Source organism: Peromyscus eremicus, chromosome 1 (genome assembly GCF_949786415.1).
Source record: "Peromyscus eremicus chromosome 1, PerEre_H2_v1, whole genome shotgun sequence".
Taxonomy (NCBI): domain Eukaryota; kingdom Metazoa; phylum Chordata; class Mammalia; order Rodentia; family Cricetidae; genus Peromyscus; species Peromyscus eremicus.
The window spans coordinates 181,881,930-181,902,146 of record NC_081416.1 but is presented as its reverse complement, the minus strand read 5'-3'; the positions used below and the strand labels follow the sequence as shown (position 1 = coordinate 181,902,146).

Sequence of the window (20,217 nt, the reverse complement as noted above, 5' to 3'; positions counted from 1 at the left end):
TGTGTACAGGATGGGGACATTTTTCTCTTTTCATGTAAAGGGTGGGAAGGAAATAACGCAAGACCCACATCCTTCACCACATCTGTGCTCCACTTCCCATTTGCAACACAGCACTGCTTAGCTGGTGTTTCATGAGATCAGTGGTGATGTTTGAGAAGTCCAGAGTTATATTGTGCAGCTGCACAATCCTCTTTATGCTAAAGAGATGGAGCCTTGCTGGGAGAGACCTTCAAAAACTCATAAATGTCTTTGCTCTCTGTAAACTGTGTGAACACACGTGATGGATGGAGCTGCGGTGACATTGTACATTAAAGGAGGAGTTCAACATGAGTGGCCAAGAAAACAAACTGGGAAGAAAGCTCTATCTCTGGGGACCTGCTAGTGCTACTGCAGGACCACTGTTGAAGCTTTGGCTTTAGGAGGAAGGTGACTGGCAAGGGAGGAGGTAAGCAAAGAAGAGAACGCTTATGGCCAAGTTAGCTAGATTCTGGTTTTTAATAAAGGATGGTGAACATCAGAGCAAATCAAAGAAGACTTTTCATTATCTTACATGATACCAAAGACCAAGATGAAAACATCAGATATGTGTGGATAAGACACCTGCAAAGTTTAGAGGATGTTGGATGAGGAGATTAAAGTGTGATAGTTATATGGCTTAAAGTGGGTTACGATCCTTCCTCAAATCCACGTGGCTCCCGTCTAGTGAGGTCATTGATAGGGAGGGGTTAGAATCCCACAGATATGACTCACCATCCTGCGTGTGGGTCGGCTGGCCCAGGCAGATCACTGAAAGAGAAATCCCAGTGAGAAAAACATTCACTGCTTAAGTTCCTTCAGCTGGGGTCATGGGTCAGTGAATAAGGGTGACATGAAACCTCCAAACTCTCTAATCAATGTTACCTCTCATCAGGCAGTCTCCTCCTCTGAAGCAGGATCTTGACAAGGCCCAAGGGACCTCACCATCAACCCCACTGTACCCACACTGCCCCCAATTTTTATGGTACACTGGAGATCTTAGGTGTCCTCCTGTTTGGCTTAGAACATTAGGCTGATGGGTGCCTGTGGGCCTGAATGCCCCTCAGATATTTGGCACTCCTGGGCTAGAAAGTAAATGGGATCTTAGACCTGTGTCTCCCACTCTTCCTGTTTCTCTAATCTCTCTTCATTCATATACTCACTGAGGACCAGGATGGAGATGGAATGCAACAGAAACATGGTCCAGTGTCTCAGCCTGCTCTGTGTCTGCCTTGTGGTAAGAGAACAGATTCTTCAGCCAGACAGAGTAGACTTACAGGGCTATATATATATATATCACAGGAAGGAAGGTGCTGGGTTCTGGATCCCATTTGAACTTCCCCAAACGAGTTAAAGAAATTCTTGGTTTCGTGTATTGATGTATTGCACAAGTAGACTGAAGCAATGTCTGTATTAAACTTCTATACTGCTGACTTGTTGTAGCTGGATATATAAATGATGCATTGTTACATAAATAATCAAAACTATCTTGATATGTTGATGGAGGGTAAAATAAGAAAGGATTGATGATGAATGAGTGATGAATCATTGGAGAGAGGAGTGATGAATGGAAAGGTGAATAATGATGTATGTATATATGTATGTATGTATGTATGTATGTATGTATGTATGAATGTGCATGTTGATGGATAGATATGAGGGTGTTTGCATGGATAGCTGGATTGAGAAATGTGTGGGTGGATGAATGGAAGATGATTGATGCATGGCGGTTTGGATAAATGGATGGATGGATGCATGGATAGGGACAAAATCTTCCTGTCTAAGCTCTAAAAATACTCGTGTTTCTCATGTGATACATTTTTCTCTCTATCATGCAAAGGGAAAACTAAACATTTTACTTATGACTGAATATATTATCATACCTATCATGTTAAGTAAAAGAAGCCGGAAAGACAAGTACCACATGATTTTGATCACTTATGTAATCAAGGAAAAAAGTCATAAAAAAGTATTTGTATTATTAGAGAGAAATGGATGGGAGGGGGAATAATGAGAACAGTGGGGTGAATATGATAAAAGTGTGTTATATATGTGGATGAAAGTGTCATAACAAAATCCATTATTTGTATAATTAATAGGTGACAATTAAATATATTCTTTCATCTAACACATTTGCTTATCACAGGGGTATTAGACACATGAAGAACTCATTCCTGGTTTACATTCTGTTCTCTAAGATGAGTTCCCCCTGGGTCAGTTACCTGGCCCTCCATCCTTCCCACTCATTTAACCAAAGATAGAGGCTGTAACCTGTAGCACAAATTCTAATTGGTCTTAATAAACACACAGAGTTAGATATCAGAAAGCTGAAAGATCAGAGTAGCAGAGCAGCCAGCCACTAGAAAGACTGCTTATCTCTAGGAATCCTCAGACCAAAAGGGGATGAAATCATGTCTCTGTGAATCCTCAAACTGAATGGGTTGAGCTCCTGACTCCACCTGCCTTATATTCCTGTCTTGACCTCCCTAGTGCTTGGATTAAAGCTGTAAGCCACCACCACCACTGCTTGGTTCTGTTTCTCTTTTACAATCACATGTGACCCAGGGTGGCCTTGAACTCCTGATCTTCCTGCTTCCTCCTCCCAAGTGCTGGGATTAAAGGTGTGTGCCATCACTACCTGGCCCCTCTGATTAACTAGTGACTAGCTCTGCCCTTTGATCTTCAGGCAAGCTTTATTTGTTAGAGCATGAGCAAAACATCACCACAGTGACTATCAAATATCCTTATTACCAGCTGGGCGCCATTGTCTAGAGACCCAAATGCACTGAGACTCTACTGAGCATGTGCTGATGGGAAGAGCTTTTTGGACTGTCCTATTTAAAAACACCCAGATAGATCTGATGCAATGGTGGCTTCTTATCTATGACCATGCTGGGCCTCCTGTGGTCCATTTATAAAACAGAACAAGAGCTCAGTGTGTACAGCAGGGTGACCTTGTAGCTTCATCCCCAACAGCTCTGAGTCACCCATCAATTCCTTCTTTTTCTTTTCTGAGAGACCTCCTCTGCTTTCTGCCCATGGTCCTCATGTCCAAGATGCCTGAGGTCTCAGGGTTGCCACTAAGACATGAGGTCTTCTTCCGCTGGTCTCTGTCCAGTGGTCTGCTGTCCCTGCTTTCTCGTTTTCCTCAAACCTGGAGATACTTCTCAATGGGTGAACCTTCACTTCGTCCCAGTGGTCTGCATCTGCCTGTAGACAGATGGCATTTCTCATTCAAGGAGCCCAGTGAAGCCCTCTGGAGACCCTCCAAGGAATTGGGAAGTGGGGCTTCAGGTGAATGCTTTTCTCCCCTGCCTACTTTCACTCTGACAAGGTGCTCTAGCCTAGCATCACCTGTAGAGGGCACTCCAACGAGAGCACGAGGAACGTCCTCTCTGGACTTGGGAGCTGCCTGTATCTTGGTCCATGTGTCAAGTGGCTGGAAGTTGGAGAAGAAAAGGCCAAAACGAAGTTTGTTTTAAGCTTATGCACCATCCTTGCTCTTTATTCCTTCCCTTACTCCCTTTATCCCCCTCCTCCCTTCCTCCCCATCCTCCCCTCCTTCCCTCCTCCCCTCCTCTCCCTCTCTTCTTTCCTTCTTCTCTCCCTCCCTCCTTCCGTCCCTCGAAAAAAGGAACCTTTTCTCCTTGTGTGTAATTTCTTTCCTGCCTTCTCCCCAGCAGCCTTGCTACTTGCTCACACTGGCCACACTGAACGAGAGATGGTTCTACTCAGCCTTTGTGCTCTGGTGGAAGCTGGGGCTCCACGGGTCCTCTCTGTCCACGTTGTTGTCTCTGCTAAGAGCAACTCTGACACCTGGGTACGTCTGCCCACATGACTTTGGAAGAACCCACAATCACGTTGAAAATTAATGACAAATAGACACAGCGAGGAGGTGAAGGTTGTGAGGCAGGCAGATATCACAGAATCACGCGGAGATACAGAAGCAGGGTTGAAAAGCAACTACCTAGAGAAAGGAAACGTGAGATCAGGAAAAACAGTAACAGAGTATAGATAAAAGTCTTTGGAGCTGGGCACCTACCTCTGAGCCTGAACAGAGGTTTCCAAAGTCATGTGGGCAGAGGTGCCCAGGTGTCAGAGTTGCTCTTAGCAGAGACAGACAACAACACGGACAGAGAGGACCCGTGGAGCCCCAGCTCCCGCCAGAGCACAAAGGCTGAGTAGAACCATCTCTCGTTCAGTGTGGTCAGTGCGAGCAAGTAGCAAGGCTGCTGGGGAGAAGGCAGGAGAGAAATTACACATAAGGAGAAAAGGTTCCTTTTTTCGAGGGACAGAAGGAGGGAGGGAGAGAAGGAGGAAAGAAGACAGGGAGAGGAAGGGAGGAGGGGAGGAGGGGGAGGAATAAGGAGCAAGCACAGCCTGTCTGGTTTGGGACAGCCTGATACTCTGCAGCTGGGGCCCTAAGATCTGCCTTCTTTAGTGACCTGCTCCTACCATGATCCCTTGTGTTCCCACAGCCGGAGAGAGGGCTGGGCAGTGTGGGGAATGACACAGAAGATTATGGCCTAATGGATGATATTTATTTGTTTGTTCATTTACTTATTATCTCGAGAAGTCTCTCTCTGTGTAGCCTTGGCTGTCCTGGAACTCACCATGGAGTTAAGGCTGGCTTTGAATTCACAGAGATCCACTTGCCTCTGTTTCCCAAGTGCTGGGATTAAAGGCGTGGACCATCACAACTGCATTTTTAAACTGTGTTTCTTCACATACGTGACTAGTATTCTAGTCTCTTTTCTGTTCTTTTAATTATGTTTTCTTTTGTTGATATTTACTTTCTTATTTGTTCATTTATGAAGCACAGTACATTGTGATATTTACTTAATTATGTATTTGATTTATTCATTTTATTTTATGTGAGAGTGTTTTGCCTGCATGTATGTCTGCACCACGTGCATGCTAGATGCCTGCAAAAAATCAGAAAATGGTATCAAAGCCCACGGAATTGGACTTAGAGATGGTTCTGAGGCACCATGTGGGTGTTGAGAATCAAACTCAGGTTCTCTACAAGAGCAGCCAGTGCTCTTAACCTCTGAGCCATCTCCCCAGCTCAGGTTATGATGATTTCATGTGTGTATGTTAGTAGTTCTGCCTCTCTGAATACTGCAAAGTGACACTCTCCAATTTTCCCTTCAAGAGAGGATTTCTTCTAATTGGGCTCTTTTTGGGGGAAGGATGTTTGTTTTAACACAAGCACACTGGAAATATGTTTATTTTTGTTGTTGTTGTTGTTGTTTATTTCTTTTGTGTTCTTTCAGCCCACAGTATGTTTTGAAGATGCACCATCAAGATGAGATACTCTCACCCCCTGGTGGTCTTCTGAAAATTTTACTTTTCATTTGTTTTATTTATTTATTTATTTATTTATTTATTTATTTATTTATTTATTTATTTTAATTTTATACACCATCCCCAATTCCCCCTCCCTCTCCTTCTCCTGTCCCCCATCCCCCATCCACTCCTCAGAGCAGGTAAGGCCTCCCTTGGGTAGTCAACAAAGTCTGGCATACCAAATTGAGGCAGAGCCCAGCCTCTCCCTGCTGCATCAAGGCTGAGCAAGGTATCCCACCGTAGGGGATGGGCTCCAAAAAGCCAGTTTATGTACCTGGTATAAGTCCTGGTCCCACAAACAGAGGGGATGGGATGGAGAATATGAGGGATCAAGATGGCCGATCTGGGGGGCAGGGGGGACGGAGAAGGAGAGCAATGAATGGGATATCTTGATAGAGCCATTACGGGCAAGAGAGAAACCTGGTGCTAGGGAAATTGCCAGGATTCCACAAGGATGGCCCCAGACAAGACTCCTAGAAACAGTGGAGAGGGTGCCTGAACTGGGCTTCCTCTGTAATCAGATTGGTGACTACCCTAACTGTCATCATAGAATCTACATTCAGTAACTGATGGAAGCAGATGCAGTGATCCATGGCCAAGCACCAGGCCAAGTTCCTGGAGAACAGTTGAAGAGAGAGAGGAGGGATCATATGAGCAAGAGGGGCTCAAGATCATGATGGGGGAAACCTTATAGACAGCTGACCCGAGCTAGTGGAAGCTCATAGACTCTGGACTGACAGCTGGGGAACATGCATGGGACCGAACTAGGCCCTCTGAATGTGGGTTGCTTTTTATTCTAACAAAATAAAATATAATATAAAACAAAAAAATCGCACGTAGACTGGACAAGTCAAATCAACAGAAGGAAAAGAGCCCAAGAGAAGGAACAAGAATCAAAGACCCATTCGTTCACACACTCAGGAGACTGATAAAAACACTAAGCTGAAAGCCATAATAAATATGCAGAGGACCTGGTACAAACCTCTGCAGGCCCTGTGCATGCTGCTTCAGTCTCTGTAAGTTCATGTGAGTATCTTTCTTTTTAATTAGTATTTTAATTTATTTTTGGAATTTTTACAGATGTGAAAATTTCAGTGTGTTTGGGTCTTATCCACCTCTCCAATAGCTTGCTCAAACTCCCCAGGTTCTCTGCCATCTTATGGTTTATCTCACTCCAGACTTCACATCTTTTGCAGGGGTGAGGAGAGGGTGGGCTTTTTTTGTTTTGAAACAGTGTCTCATTATGTGGCCCTGGCTAGACTGAAACACACTATGTAGACAAAGGTGGCCAAAAACTCACAAAGATCTGCCTGCCTCTGACTCCCAGAGTACCAAGAGTAAAGGTGTGGGCCACTCCGCCCTGCTGTGTCCTCTTTTTAAATCATTACTGTTGTCGACGTTGTTGTCAAAGCTCTCTGAATCTAATATAGTGCTGACTGTACATGCATGGGTATGGGACCATTGAGCCTGACCCTGTGTGCGGGTCAGAGACACTGACAAATAGCACCTCACGGTGATTCAGTGTTCTCCTGCTCCGTGTGCGTGAATACACTTGTGTGTGTGTGTGTGTGTGTGTGTGTGTGTGTGTGTGTGTGTGTGTAGGTAGGTAGGTAGGTAGGACAGCTCTGCCCACTCTCAGCTTCCCCTCTCCTTTGACTCCTCCTTCCTCTTCCATCCCTTAATCAACACACTCCAGTAATAAACACCAACCCAAGTTCAATCATCAGTGAATATGTTCAGGGCATCCAGCGGGAGGTGGCAGCTGGGCTGAGGGTTTGTGCTGCTGGCTACACACACAACAGCACACCAAGCCCTGATGGTACACACTTGAGTATGCACAGTCTTGTTCAACTACACATATATTTAAAGAAAAGGGAATCATAAGCATCTTCTGTAGCCTTCATTTCTCTACTCATCTCTGAACAGCAATAAAGACGGAATTAGGGTCCTTACAGGCTGTGTGTTCAAGATCCACACAGGTAGTAGATGCTCCATCTTCAAAAACACCCATGATGCACCCCATGAGGCCTGATGCAGAGAAGTGGCTTAGCTTTCAGCTGCATGAGTACAACCCAGTCAGAGTCAGCAGGGGGGTCCAAAGAAGCCTTTAGGGTTTCACTGGGCTCCTTACACAAGTGAGTAGAGGCCACTGGACAACTACAGAGCTGTTCATTAAATATTCTGGGCTGTGGAAGGGTCTGTAGAAACAGCTAAGGGGCTCTAACTGTGTCTCTGGAAACAACTAGGTGATTGTAACTTGGGCTCTAAAGCTTACTGCAACATGGTCTTTCCAAGGACTGATACTATCACCTTCACAATGCAACTCCTAGATGGGGAGCAGGGGCCTCCAGGGTCCAGTTTCTGCCTTGAGCAGAACTGGCTGGTTAGCTTCCCACACCTAGGTGATCCCAATGGGAGCCCTTGAATGACTGCTTTGGGCTTTTCCAACAGTGACTGTGCATGTCTCCAGGTGTGCCCGGGCTCAGCGTCTGATGATGGCTGCATAGGTGCTGGACTCAGTCACGGTGTCTGTGCTCTGTGGGGTCACAGCTCCAACTGTCCTCTGTGTGAGGGCGTGATGGTCCAGCTGGGCATATGTCACCTCCTGAAGGCCTCCTGCAGCAGGGGTCTGAAAGGGAGGCCCAGGAGAGTTAGGGTGGTTGTGGGGGTGGGGTGCTGAGGAGTGGGAAGCTGCCTGTAACGACTCTATGGGTTATAGTCATGCTATCCTCTGGTTTCCTCCCAATGGTTTTCGAGTTGGATTACAATATTCAGAGACATGGCAGAAGTAATTTCTGTCCTCTTGTCTTAGACTCTCTCTCTGGGGAAAGCCAGCTGCTGTGGAGAGCTCTCCTGTCTGCAGCCATTAGAATGTGTCACTCTAACAAGGCCTGAGTGACAGCATTTGTAGTCAGTACTTTTAGAATTCTTCTGCTCCATGGTTTCTTACCCAAGAGACTGAAGCCGTGCTAAGCTGCTAAATTTGGGGGCATTTTCTTAGTTAGTGCTAGATGACGAATACAAGACCTACCCAGGTTTCTGTCCTTCTGTCCTCTGGAAGCCTGTCATCTGTGACTATGTCTATGAAAAAGAAGACACAGGATAAGTTCTCTTTGGTGGACACTAGAAGACAATATAAGCTCATTATATCCCACCCCACCTAGAACCCCTACAATGTTTCCCTACAAAATCCTTGATATTTTCCTTTCCTTTTGCTTCCCAGTGGACTGCGTAACCCTTCCTTGCTACTCACATTCCTTACCTGGTGTTCTCTCCAGGCCATTAGTAGCAAGGCTGAGCCGAAGGGAAAAGGATAGATGAACATTAGAGACTGATTGAAGGCAAAGGACTGGGCAAGGGTATAGGAGTCGTTCCAGAAATCTCACCTCTCTTGTGGCTTCTGCTGCTGGCTCTTGCTGCTGGGGAGCCCTAAGAATAGTTAGTAGTCCACATTTAGGAGGGAGGTCTTGTTCCCAGTACCCCCCACAGCCCACCAAAGCCAGCTCTCACCACAGATACCTACCCTGCTTTTTCTGACGGTGGCTGTGGAGGCAGAAGAAAAGGAGGAGGAGAAGACAAAGGAGGAAGACCACAGAGACCCCAATGAGAATATAAATGCCATTTGTCTTCAGCCAGGATTTGCCTAGGAAAGATGGTAACCAGGTTATCAGCAGCATGCATTTTTTTTTTTTGAGTACCCACTACGTAGCACACATATGCTGGGTGGTATTCATGAATGTGTGAGTATATAAAATTTCAGGTGCAACAGTAGCCTTGAAATATTTCAACATTATCCTCACATTACCCATCAGGAGTGTTGACGTTCTTTGTGCCCTGGGACCCTCTAGCCACTGGCAGAGTCATCTAATGACTCAGCAGTCATTTGTAGCTAATGACATCCACTCTGGTTCCCACATGACTTGAAGCCATTAAGGACAGCATTATTTACCACACTCTGTAGAGCTTTGCAGAGACCGACAACCAACAAGAAAAGAAGCAATGCTCCCTCAACAAACCCCCCTTGGGCTCTCACTGATGTCAAGTATCCCCATCTCTATGTGTTCCTCAGGGTAGCCCCTGACAGGAAGGAACTCAGTCCCAATGTTGTCTTGATGTCTGGAGCCCTGAAGACAGCATCTGGTGCCCATCCCATCCTCTCCTATAACATTCACCCTTCTCCACCCATGCACTCACTGTACCACCTGACAAGCCACCACACAAGGTGGGGCCCACCTGTCCCCTCCTCCTGGATGGTAGCCACTCCCCTCCCTTGCTCCTGAGGCAGAAGCTTCAATGTCCTTTAAAGAAAGTCAGACAACGTCCCTTTGGAGGTTCTTCCCTCAACACCTTGCCCATGTCCAACTCAAGGCCCTACCTGCTATTCTGTCCTTCCCATGTATCTTATTGCAACTTAATTATACATGTCATATGCACGCACATGATATATTTATAATTATATATTACATATGCAAACAGAGTCACATGTGCTGTATCATGATGTTATAATTAACTATGGACCTTTGGTAAGATTGTAACTGAGCTAAAACTTTCTTTGCCTTTGTGGTTTTGTGTCTGCCCTTAAGTTTTGGTTGCCTGCAGCATTCAGAATAACATTTGTGCAGGACTGCAGTTGCTTGCTTTATATGCCATATGGTTAGGTGTACAGAGGACTTTGCCTTGTAAGCTGGTTTAAATAGCATCTTGTTCACACAATGACACAATGGGCTACCAATGATGCATTTCTCAGAACACAGGAGTCACATGATCGCATGGCCTATGGGCATACATCCCAGAACAAAGGACCTTTCTTAAGTGACACATGGCTGTATATTCACATGTAATGTAAATAAGCACAGCTAAGGTGCTCTGGACACCGATCAATGAGAAAAGCTCTTGGTGTGCAAGAGTGAGGACTAGAGTTTGGATCCCCAGAACCCACAGCAAAAGTTAAATGACCACAATGCCCAGACTGTAATCCCAGTGCACAGGAGACAGAGACAGGAAATCCCCCAAGCAATCCAGCTAGCCAGACTAGCTGAAACAGTGGACCCTGGGGTCAGTCAGAGATTGTACCTAAATTGGAAGGTGGAGAACACCTCAGTAAGACATTCAGCATCAATCATGGACCTACACACACACACACACACACACACACACACACACACACACACACACACATGCACACACACACACATGCACGCACGCATGTATGTGAGCCCGCACCCACCTGAGTGTCAACACATGAGAACAGGCAGTACACAACACACATCCCTATACAAGAAAGTCAAAAAGCAAATATGAAATAAATAACATATTAACTTGTATCACATAAATTGATATATAAATAACATATATATGTGTTATCTTTCAAACATATAAATTATACATTGCTATCCTAATAAATGTGTGCCTGTGTGCGTTATAGGAATAAATGATACCTGTCAAGCTATGTATTCCAAATATGAAATAGCATGTGATGCTATTTAAAATGGAATAGCATGCATTATATTTATGTGTAAAGATACATTATATTGTTACATCAATAACATTGTTTATTTTAATTATGAGATAATTATATAATTCAACATAAGTCTAGTTTTAGATCTGAAATTTTAATGTATTTCTGTGATTCATCCGAATTATCTCTCCATTATGCCCACAATGGCATGGCCATTTCCCTTCCCCCACAGTGAGTGTCCAGTTTGAATCACCTTTGGACCAGTGCATTCAAAATGAGAGAATATTTGTTCAAAAAGTCAAAAACAGGCCGGGCAGTGGTGGCATATGCCTTTAATCCCAGTACTCGGGAGGCAGGGGCAGGAGGATCTCTGTGAGTTCAAGGCCAGCCTGGTCTACAGAGTGAGTTCCAGGACAGGCGCCAAAGGTACACAGAGAAACCCTGTCTCGAGAAACCAAAAAAAAAAAAAAAAAAGTCAAAAACAGGATGGTGATCCAGTACATTCAGCTGAGAAACACATCATGACACCACAATAGCACAGGAAAGGGCTCCACCCGAAACACCATCTTGCTCCCCTCTGTCTTTCCACTCTCTGTGTCCCTGTCCACCATCCCACCTGTCTGAACTCGGACCTTAGCCGCACAGTAACACAGCCTAGATCAAAGAGTCCACGGAGGACTCAGGACCACATCTCCTCCCCACAGGGTTGTGCCTCGGCGCCCAGGGAGCAAGCAGCACGATAGCGTGAGACACAAGGAGTGAAAAGAAGCTCATTCCACATCCCACAGCCTCCCAGACTAGCTACCTTTCACATGTCACACCCTTCCCGTGGCACTTTCCTCTCAGGGATCCCTCCACCTTTGTCAGGCACAGACACTGAAAAAGTATCCTTTGCTGTCTTAAAGCCTGAACTGGCCTGGAGAGACCTAATCTGCTCCACCGCAGAGCAATGTGTGCAATGAGGCTCAGACCACAAGAGGGCAGCATAGAGCTGTGCAACCTGAGGTCTGGGGTGACGCTGCTGGGCTACTTCTGCCCCAGTCTTCAGAGCTTGGTATCCTTGACCAAGAACGTTAATTTTCTCCATATTTAAAATAGTAAGGTCACTGGAGCATGATGGTTTAGGCCTTAATTTCAGAACTCAGGAGGCAAAGGCAGGAGGATCTCTATGAGTTTGAGTCCAGCCTGGTTTATGTAACAAGTTCCAGGACAGCTGGGATTACATAGAGACTCCATCTCAAAATAAAAAAAGAAAGAAAGAAAAATAGTATCAATGACATCCTGATGCCTGGCTCCAAAGCTAAGCAGAAGGCTAGTCAGGACATCAACCCAGTGTATAATCCCTAATAAACCACAACATCAGCAACGAAGCAGGGTAAAGGACTGAGAGTTTATGAGGAGAGCTATGTAGACCTCTTCTCCATCCTAAGCATTGATCCAAAAGGGGTGATTTGCACATCACTCAGCCACAGATCATGAGAGAGACATGAAATGACTGGGCAGAGAAAACAAGAAACATGGCGGAGCCTCTCCTAAATCCCTGCTGTTGGATATTGGTCCTTCCTTCTGTTCCTGCCTCGCTTGCTCTGCTTGGCCTCACAGAATAAGCACTGAACAACTCCTAGGAAGAGGTGGGAAGACATGGAAGTGGACTAGAGCTTCTTTCTGTACCCTGACTCCAGGACATTCTGGGGCCAGACCACACACAAGCCATGACATATGAAAGCACACTCAAAAGAATAAATAGTCCAGACCTGCCCACCAGCCCTCCCTGGACCATATGGCCTGCCTAGTGAGAGACTATCATGCCAGAGGAGATATATTCCTGCAGTCACTACAGGCTTGGACACAGTGGAAGGACAGGTTAAATCACCACATCCAGTGAAAAAAATGTGCATCGCCTTGAGAGGAATCTACCCCCACCATTTCTGGAGCTCAGTCCCCACCCAGTAATCAAGAACAACTCAGTGTCCTACCCCCTAGACTGTCATGTCATCCTGGCCATTCATGGTGTCTGGTAAGACTAAAGCTCCAGAAATCTGGGGTCTAAGGGCAGAGGGGACCTGTGCTGAGGGAGGTGAGAGAAAGGAGTCTTGGGTTTAAGAAAAAGCAGGGGAAGTTGAGGCAGGGGAGAGCAGCTAAGACTAGAGTCCAGGGACCTGGAAACAAACCTGAAGTCACTGTTGGACCTGGGTCAGGAGCCTGGGTGACATCTCCTCTGGTTACCTTCAGCTCCAGGATCTCACTGCGTGGAGACCATCTGGACCTTTTTACATAGATACAGGAATAGCGTCCCGCAGTGCTTTCATTCACTGGGCTAAGGAGGAATCTAGCCTCTGTCATTAGAGGCTGTGTGTTCTTCTTCTCCATGATTCCGTGGCTTCCCTTCTCCAGGCGGAATGTATCATACCCACTAGAGTTTGAGCACACAAAGGTTACAAAACCCCCTTGGGGGATCAGAAGGCCTGGTTCAGCTGTGATGGAAGGCTTTGACAGAGATCCTAGGAGAGAGCAGAGCAGGAATCTCAGTGTACACAGTCAGGACATTGCCACAACACAAAACCAATTTAGGTGCACCATTCTATATTCTTACCAAATTTAGAGTTCTCCAGACACGACAGAAGTGCAGCTTTATAACATTCTCACTTTCTGCACATGTTTGAATCCCCATCACATGACAATAAGAAACCTAAGCCTGAGCACATATTGGGTCTAGCAAAGATCCATCCAAGGAAATCTCAGAACATCCCAGGCTGGACATGTCTACTGCAGAGCCCGCTGCCCCCCTGCTCATTGAAGGGACCTCTGCATTTTCTACCTTTATCTCCACCTTCTTTCCAGTCTATTATTGGGGTTTTAAAAGCCCATCTGCTTCAAACTGTCTGAATGTAGGAGCACCCCCATAAAATCACAGATATATATGCTTACATCAAGCGACAAATTTAAAATGCTCACTTACTGTGTTCCAGGTAATGTCTTGGTATACCTTGTGGGACAGCTGGATCAAGCTAATCAATGTGTGTAACCTCACAAACTTATCTTTTTTGTGAGGATAACGTTCATCATTCCCCTCCGTAGCAATTTCCAAGCTTACAGCTGCATAGTTGCTAGGCATGCTGCATAATTGACCTCCTGCCTTTATCCATGTGTAAATGAGTTTTTGTGCCCTTAGACCAACATTTCCTAATCCTATCTCCTTCCTTCACTCATCCTTTCAACCATTTTTAATATCTTATTCATCTTTTAGGGATGCCTTCCATGTTTCCATGGTTTCACTTACACAAGATACACAATTTCTTCAATTTGAAGGTAAAGTATGGGAGGCAAGACTGATTTGAGATAATAATTGTTCAATACTGTGGCAAATAGACTATGATGAATGTGATGGGTGAGCATAGGAATCTCAAGGGACAGGTGAGATCAGAGGTGTACTCCCTGAGATGACAGGGAAGAGCTTCTTGCACTGAGACCTGAGAGGCAGGAGTAAACTGTCTGTACCTAGCAGACAGGGACATGGAGAATCAAAGATTGACAAAATTGTGTAAAGTGCCACTCAGAGGACACAGATCCTCTGCTACAGAAGAAGTGATTCAAGAGATCAGCTGGGGGGTATGCCAAGGATGATTAACACAAAGCTTCATGTCCATCAGAGTCACTGAGAGCTGAATTTTAAGGGCTGTCCAAGAAGGGAAATGTCAGGATAAATCATATGCTAATTGGCTTGATTTTGTCATTCTCCAATATCTATTTATTTCAAATATGAAGTCAGACATGATAAACACATGTAATTTTTGTAATTTTAAAAATTAAATTAAAATTCATCCTGTGAGATAACCCAAAGTGTGTGTGTTGGGAGGGTGGCTGGAGTGTTTAAGGAAAATGAAAGAAAGTTGAAGGACCCAGAGATAAGCCAATCTGATAGGACAAGGGGATCAGAATGTAGCTGGGGTATGTCGGAGTCACCAGCTCACAGAGACACAGTGGTCTGATTCTTTTTTTTTTAATTTTTTTAATTTTTATTTTGCAATACAATTCAGTTCTACATATCAGCCACGGATTCCCTTGTTCTCCCCCCCCCACCTTCCCCCAGCCCACCCACCATTCCCACCTCCTCCAGGGCAAAGCCTTCCCTGCAGACTGAGATCAAAACAAACTATGGAGCCCGAGCCACATCCCACCTCCAGGCCCAGCTTGACTTGCTCATCCAGTGTCCAACCTCTGACTAGTAAATGTGGCTCTCAGCCCTCATCAAAGATGCTTCCTTTTACAGCACACGGAGACCATTACAGCAAGCCTCGACTGGTCAAAGTGCAGAAAACAACTGATAATGGGGACCCATCCCCAATGGATACATCTGCAACATATCCCCAAACATAAGTCTCAGGGAACATCAAAGAAGAGGGAACAGAAAGACTGTAAAAGCCAGATAACCAGGAAGTCTACTGTGAGAGAGTATCTTTCTGATATGACTGGGGAGCTACACCCATGATACCTCAACAATATGGCTTCCTGAACATGTCCTGAACAATGACAACACCAGTTGACATCCCAGCTTGGATGAGGGAAATCTCACAGGGCCCCAATGCCTCTACGAGGAGCTACAAGCATTTAATGACTGCTGAGAGAGGGAGAATTAGTCTTCCCAGGGATGAGCCCCTTAATATCAGCTCTAAAAGCACATGCATATAAGCAACACTAACCACTACACAGCAAGCTTTATTTATTTATTTATTTATTTATTTATTTATTTATTTATTTATTTGAGTTAATAATAATAATAATGACGCCTTGCATTTGATAGGGATCATGGAAAGCAGGGACATAGAAAGGGTTGGAGGGAGTATAGAGAGGGGAGAAATGATGTAGTTATATTTTAATCTAAAAAAAATTTTAAAAATTAAGAAGAGAGGTAGTGGATGATTTTCAGTTCACGGGGCCAGAAAAGACTCTGTTCAGAGAAACATGTGAAGCCTCAGAGATAATACAAATAAAAGCTTCTGGATTAAATTTTCAAATTGCAGAAAGTAGAGGGATGATATTTGTGCTTCTGCGTGGCAAGGAACAATCTCCATGATGTCAGGAAGGCTGGGAGCCTTTGGAGGTATAGACAAGCAGAGCAGACATAAGGGAAGGAACCAATGGGTGGGGAAGGAAGGAGCCTAGAAAGAAGTTAGCAGAAATTTATGCAAAAGAGGAGAAAGATTTGAGGCTGAGTGTGGTCATGCATCCATCTAATCCCAACACTTGGAAGGCAGAAACATGCATATCTCTGTGTGTTCTATGCCAGGCTGGTCTACAGAGTGAGTTTCAGGCCATTCATGGGCACATAGTGAGAATCTGTCTCAAAACAAACCAATTAAGCTAACTAACAGACTTACGAATTTAGTGGGAGGAAACAACAGGACCTGGTGACACATTGTATATAGGAAGATGGAGAGGGGAGATCAAGTGTGTCTTCTCATGATCTGCCTTTGATGACTATCAACTCCTTGCTAAGGGGGTCCTAAGAGAGGTCTGGGTTACGGGGAGAAATCTCTCAGCTGTAGGCTTGGTCATACTGAATGAAATTGTCTTTACAGACAGCCTGTCAGAGAGATATCTCATTTCCATGTTCTTCTCAGCACTATTCCAAGTAGAGAAGAGATAGAATCAATGCAACTGTCAGTCAGTAGATGAATAGATAAAGAGAATGTGGTGCACAAACACGTTAGAATCCTGGTCATCCTTCATAAAGGAAATGCTGCTGTTGGTGGCAACCAGAGTGAATCTGGGAGTGTTAACTGAAATACGCCAGTCACAGAATAACAAATACCACAAGATCTCTCTTACACATGGAATGCAAAGACATTTACCTCAGAGATGAACAGAATGAGAAAAGAATAGTTGGCTACCTGAGGCTAGGGAGAGGGTAGATGGAAACAGAGAAGATGTTCATCAAAGATACAAAATTCCATTTAGACAGGAGAAATGCATTATTTGAGATCTATCATACCTGATAGTTTCTTTAAAACTTCCAATAATGGTAGATAATGTAACATTCTCACCAATAAAAAATGATGAATGTCAAAGGTGATGGACATGCGACTTAGCCTAACTTAGTCATAGCATAGTGTAAACACATATCAAAACAGCAAGTTGCATCCCATAAATATATAATGGTTGTTATCTGTCAATTAAAAACATTTTAAACCAGAAAACAAAGGAGAGAGGTGAAGGTTGAATATTTGATGTTTATGATTACAGGAAATATTCAAGGGTCTCCCTCCAGGCCTTCCAAGTGCACATGATCCTCTCCAAAGCTTCCTATAGGTGCAGAAGTAACCAAAGACATGACTCACCTTCCTGAGTGTTGCTTGTCTGCCCCAGGCACAGCACTGAAAGAGAAGACCCAGTGAGAAAGACACTAACCACGTGGTTTGCTTGGAGATGAGAATCTGGGAAGGACTAGATAGATGTAGGTAGGGACATCCAGCCTCCCAGGGTTACCCAGCCATCCCTCCTCCACATTAATGTCATAGTATAATCCTTCTTCTTGCTCTGAAAGAACTCTTAAGATATCCCCAAGGCGGAGACACAGACTTGAAATCCCAGCTACTCAACCAAGTCACGTGTTCCGGTATTACTTGGGCTACAAAGTGAGTTCATCTCGGTGCGACCATGTCTCAAAACTGAAAGTAAAACAGGGTTAGTTCAGAGCCTAGCCCAATCATCATTGGAGAGACTTCCCTAGCAGGTAACAGGAGCAAATACAGAGACCCACTACCAAACATTAGGTGGAGCTTGGAGAACGCTGAGGGAGAGGAAGGATTGTAGGAGCCAGAGGGGTTGAGGATATCAGAATGTGGCCCACAGAATCAACTAAGCAAAGCTCATAGGGGCTCACAGAGACTGAGGCAGAAATCACAGAACCTGCATGAGTCTGCACTAAGGCCTCTGAATAAAAGTTATGGTTGTTTATCTTGGGGGTTTTGTGGGGCTCTGAACAGTGGGAGTTGGTGTATCTCCGATTTTTTTGCCTGCTCTTGGGACTCTTTCCTCCTACTGCATTGCCTTGTCCAGCCTTGACATGAGGGTTTGTTCCTAGTCTTATTGAATCTTGTTATGCCATGTCCAGTTGATATCCCTGTCAGGCTTGCTCTTTTCTGACGGGAAACTGGAGGAACAGCGGATCTTGGGGAGAGAGGAGGTGGGTGGGGAACTGGAGGAGCGGAAGGAGGGAAAACTGCTATTGGGATGTATTGTATGAGAGAAGCATAAATAAGAAAAGGTGGGAAAAAGTAAAGTGAGGGCTGGGATGGAGGGGAGAGAGGTTCACAAGGTCCCCACCCCTCCCTGAGGAGCTATTGACAGTTGACAGCTTCTGGGGAAGGGAGAGTCAGTTTTCCCTAAGGCTGTGGCCTATGGTAGGTTGACCAGGCTCCAGCAGATGGCCCCACACCCTTGAGTATATGGACAGCCCAAATTGTATTCACTGGATTATTTTTTTTAAAGAGGCACAAAGTAGAGGGGGGAGGGGATGGTACGGAATTACAGAAAGAATGGGGATGAATATGCTCAAAACATATTGCATGCATCTAAGAAATCTTTTTAAAAATATTTTAAATATATCTAATAACAAAAATGTGTTTATCATTGTTGCCAATGGATCAATGCATCTCCCACGCCTCACCTGAGAAACTTCTATTTGCAGTAGATGGAGATTAACACAGACACCCACAACTGATCAAGGTGCACAGAAAAAGAGACTGACTGCAGAATGCTCAGCCTTAAGGGGAACATACACACCATACATCTCCTCCTCCCAAGACTCAGGGATCGTTTTGGAAGAGGGGGTAGGAAGAGCATAAAAGCCAGAGGCAGTAGATGATTTCAGGGACTACAGGGTATTCTGAACACAGAGGGCAGCTGCTCACATGAACACAGAGCAGTGGTGACAGCATACACAAGACCTGTGCAAGCCCAAGTGAGACAAAATCCCAGAACTGGAAGGAAGTTTAGGCACATACTCCCTGCTTTAGCCTTGGAGCGAATGGTCATTACTGCCTGCTGGAAGAGGAAGAGTCAGTTTTAAGAGTATAGACCCTGGAACCAGGTGTAGTGAAGCACACCTTTAATGCCAGAATTTAGGAGGCAGAGGCAGGTGGATCTCTGTGAGTTGGAGAGCCAGCCTGGTCTCCACAGTGAGTTCCAGGAAAGCCAGAGCTACATAGTAAGACACTGTCTCTGAATTAACCAATAAAATAAAATAAAGTGTAGCCCCTGTTAAGTCAACCATTCTCCAGTGCTAGACCACACGCAAGAATGTTTGAGCAGTACAAATTGATCTTAAAAGGCTTTTTGAAAATGGACACAAAAGAGCCAGGTGGTGGTGGCCCTCGCCTATAATCCCAGCACTTGGGAGGCAGAGGCGGATGCATCTCTGTGAGTTCGAGGCCAGCCTGGTCTGCAAAGAGAGTTCCAGGACAGCTATGACTGTTACCCAGAGAAACCTTGTCTCAAAAAATAAATAAATAAAAATAAAAATAAAAAAATAAAAATGGACACAATGTTGAGTGGGTAGAGAAAGGGGGGTGGATTTTGGAAAAGTTGGGTGTGAGAAATGTAAGAAACTCAAAAAACGAATAAAAACTTTTTAGAAATAAAAGAATTTCTGAACAAGGGTATTCAACAACATGTAACTGCTGTGATATTAAAAAATAAAAAGAAGGCATGAATTGAAGGGCTACAATTCTGTGGCAGCATGCTTACCTAGCATGCATTAGGCCCTGAGTTCAACCTTGGACACTGAGAAAATCAAACGTCCGTAGGTCATCATCCCTTCCTAACTCCTTTTAAAGCTGAACTTGGCCGAGTGCCCTATTCCTGTTCCTATCAATAAGTCCACAGAAGTATCTTCCAAGTAGATGATGGGGTGAAGAGACTCTCTTCCCAGGGGACTCCAGAATCTGCCTGGCTGGTTTCAGGCCTGAGTAGGGAGTAGACTCCCTTCCCCAAGTCACCTCCCTCATCCCTCCATTTCTCCCAGGACTCACCGAGGGCCAGCACAGTGGCAGGACGGAGTGACATGACTCAGGCTCCGCAGTCTGACCAGGTCTGGAGCTGAAGTCCTGCAGTGGACACAGAGGCAGGATGTGCCGACTGGCGCTCATCACAAGGTTTCTATATCAGTTGCCTCACACGAAGAGGAAGAGGTTTCTCCCCTGCGCTTTCCACTCTTTCCTCTAGTGACTCTGTGAGAAGGCATCAGATTTTAAACAATAAGTTAGGTCCCTGAGTTCAGGTGCAAGCGAGCTCATCCCTCCATGTTTGTCTTGCTGTAAATATGTAAGACACAGAAGTATAAGATTTTACATGTCAGTCCTTGTTGTAGAAACGAATGGACTTCGATCTTTGGA

At 45.0% G+C, this 20,217-nt stretch overlaps 1 protein-coding gene across 1 annotated transcript in view; it reads right to left on the bottom strand.

Annotated features, from left to right (window-relative positions):
- Positions 1–7,212: 7,212 nt before the first annotated feature.
- Lair1 (leukocyte associated immunoglobulin like receptor 1) overlaps positions 7,213–20,217 on the bottom strand; it is a 43,241-nt gene continuing 30,236 nt past the window's right edge. Inside the window, exons 2-8 of the mRNA XM_059253781.1 lie at positions 17,161–17,196; positions 12,994–13,323; positions 8,888–9,007; positions 8,753–8,793; positions 8,627–8,666; positions 8,396–8,445; positions 7,213–7,993 (exon numbers count right to left, since the gene is read on the bottom strand). Of these exons, the coding sequence (XP_059109764.1) occupies positions 7,847–7,993; positions 8,396–8,445; positions 8,627–8,666; positions 8,753–8,793; positions 8,888–9,007; positions 12,994–13,323; positions 17,161–17,196 (764 nt within the window). The 3' untranslated portion in view covers positions 7,213–7,846. The remainder of the gene's footprint in view (positions 7,994–8,395; positions 8,446–8,626; positions 8,667–8,752; positions 8,794–8,887; positions 9,008–12,993; positions 13,324–17,160; positions 17,197–20,217) is intronic.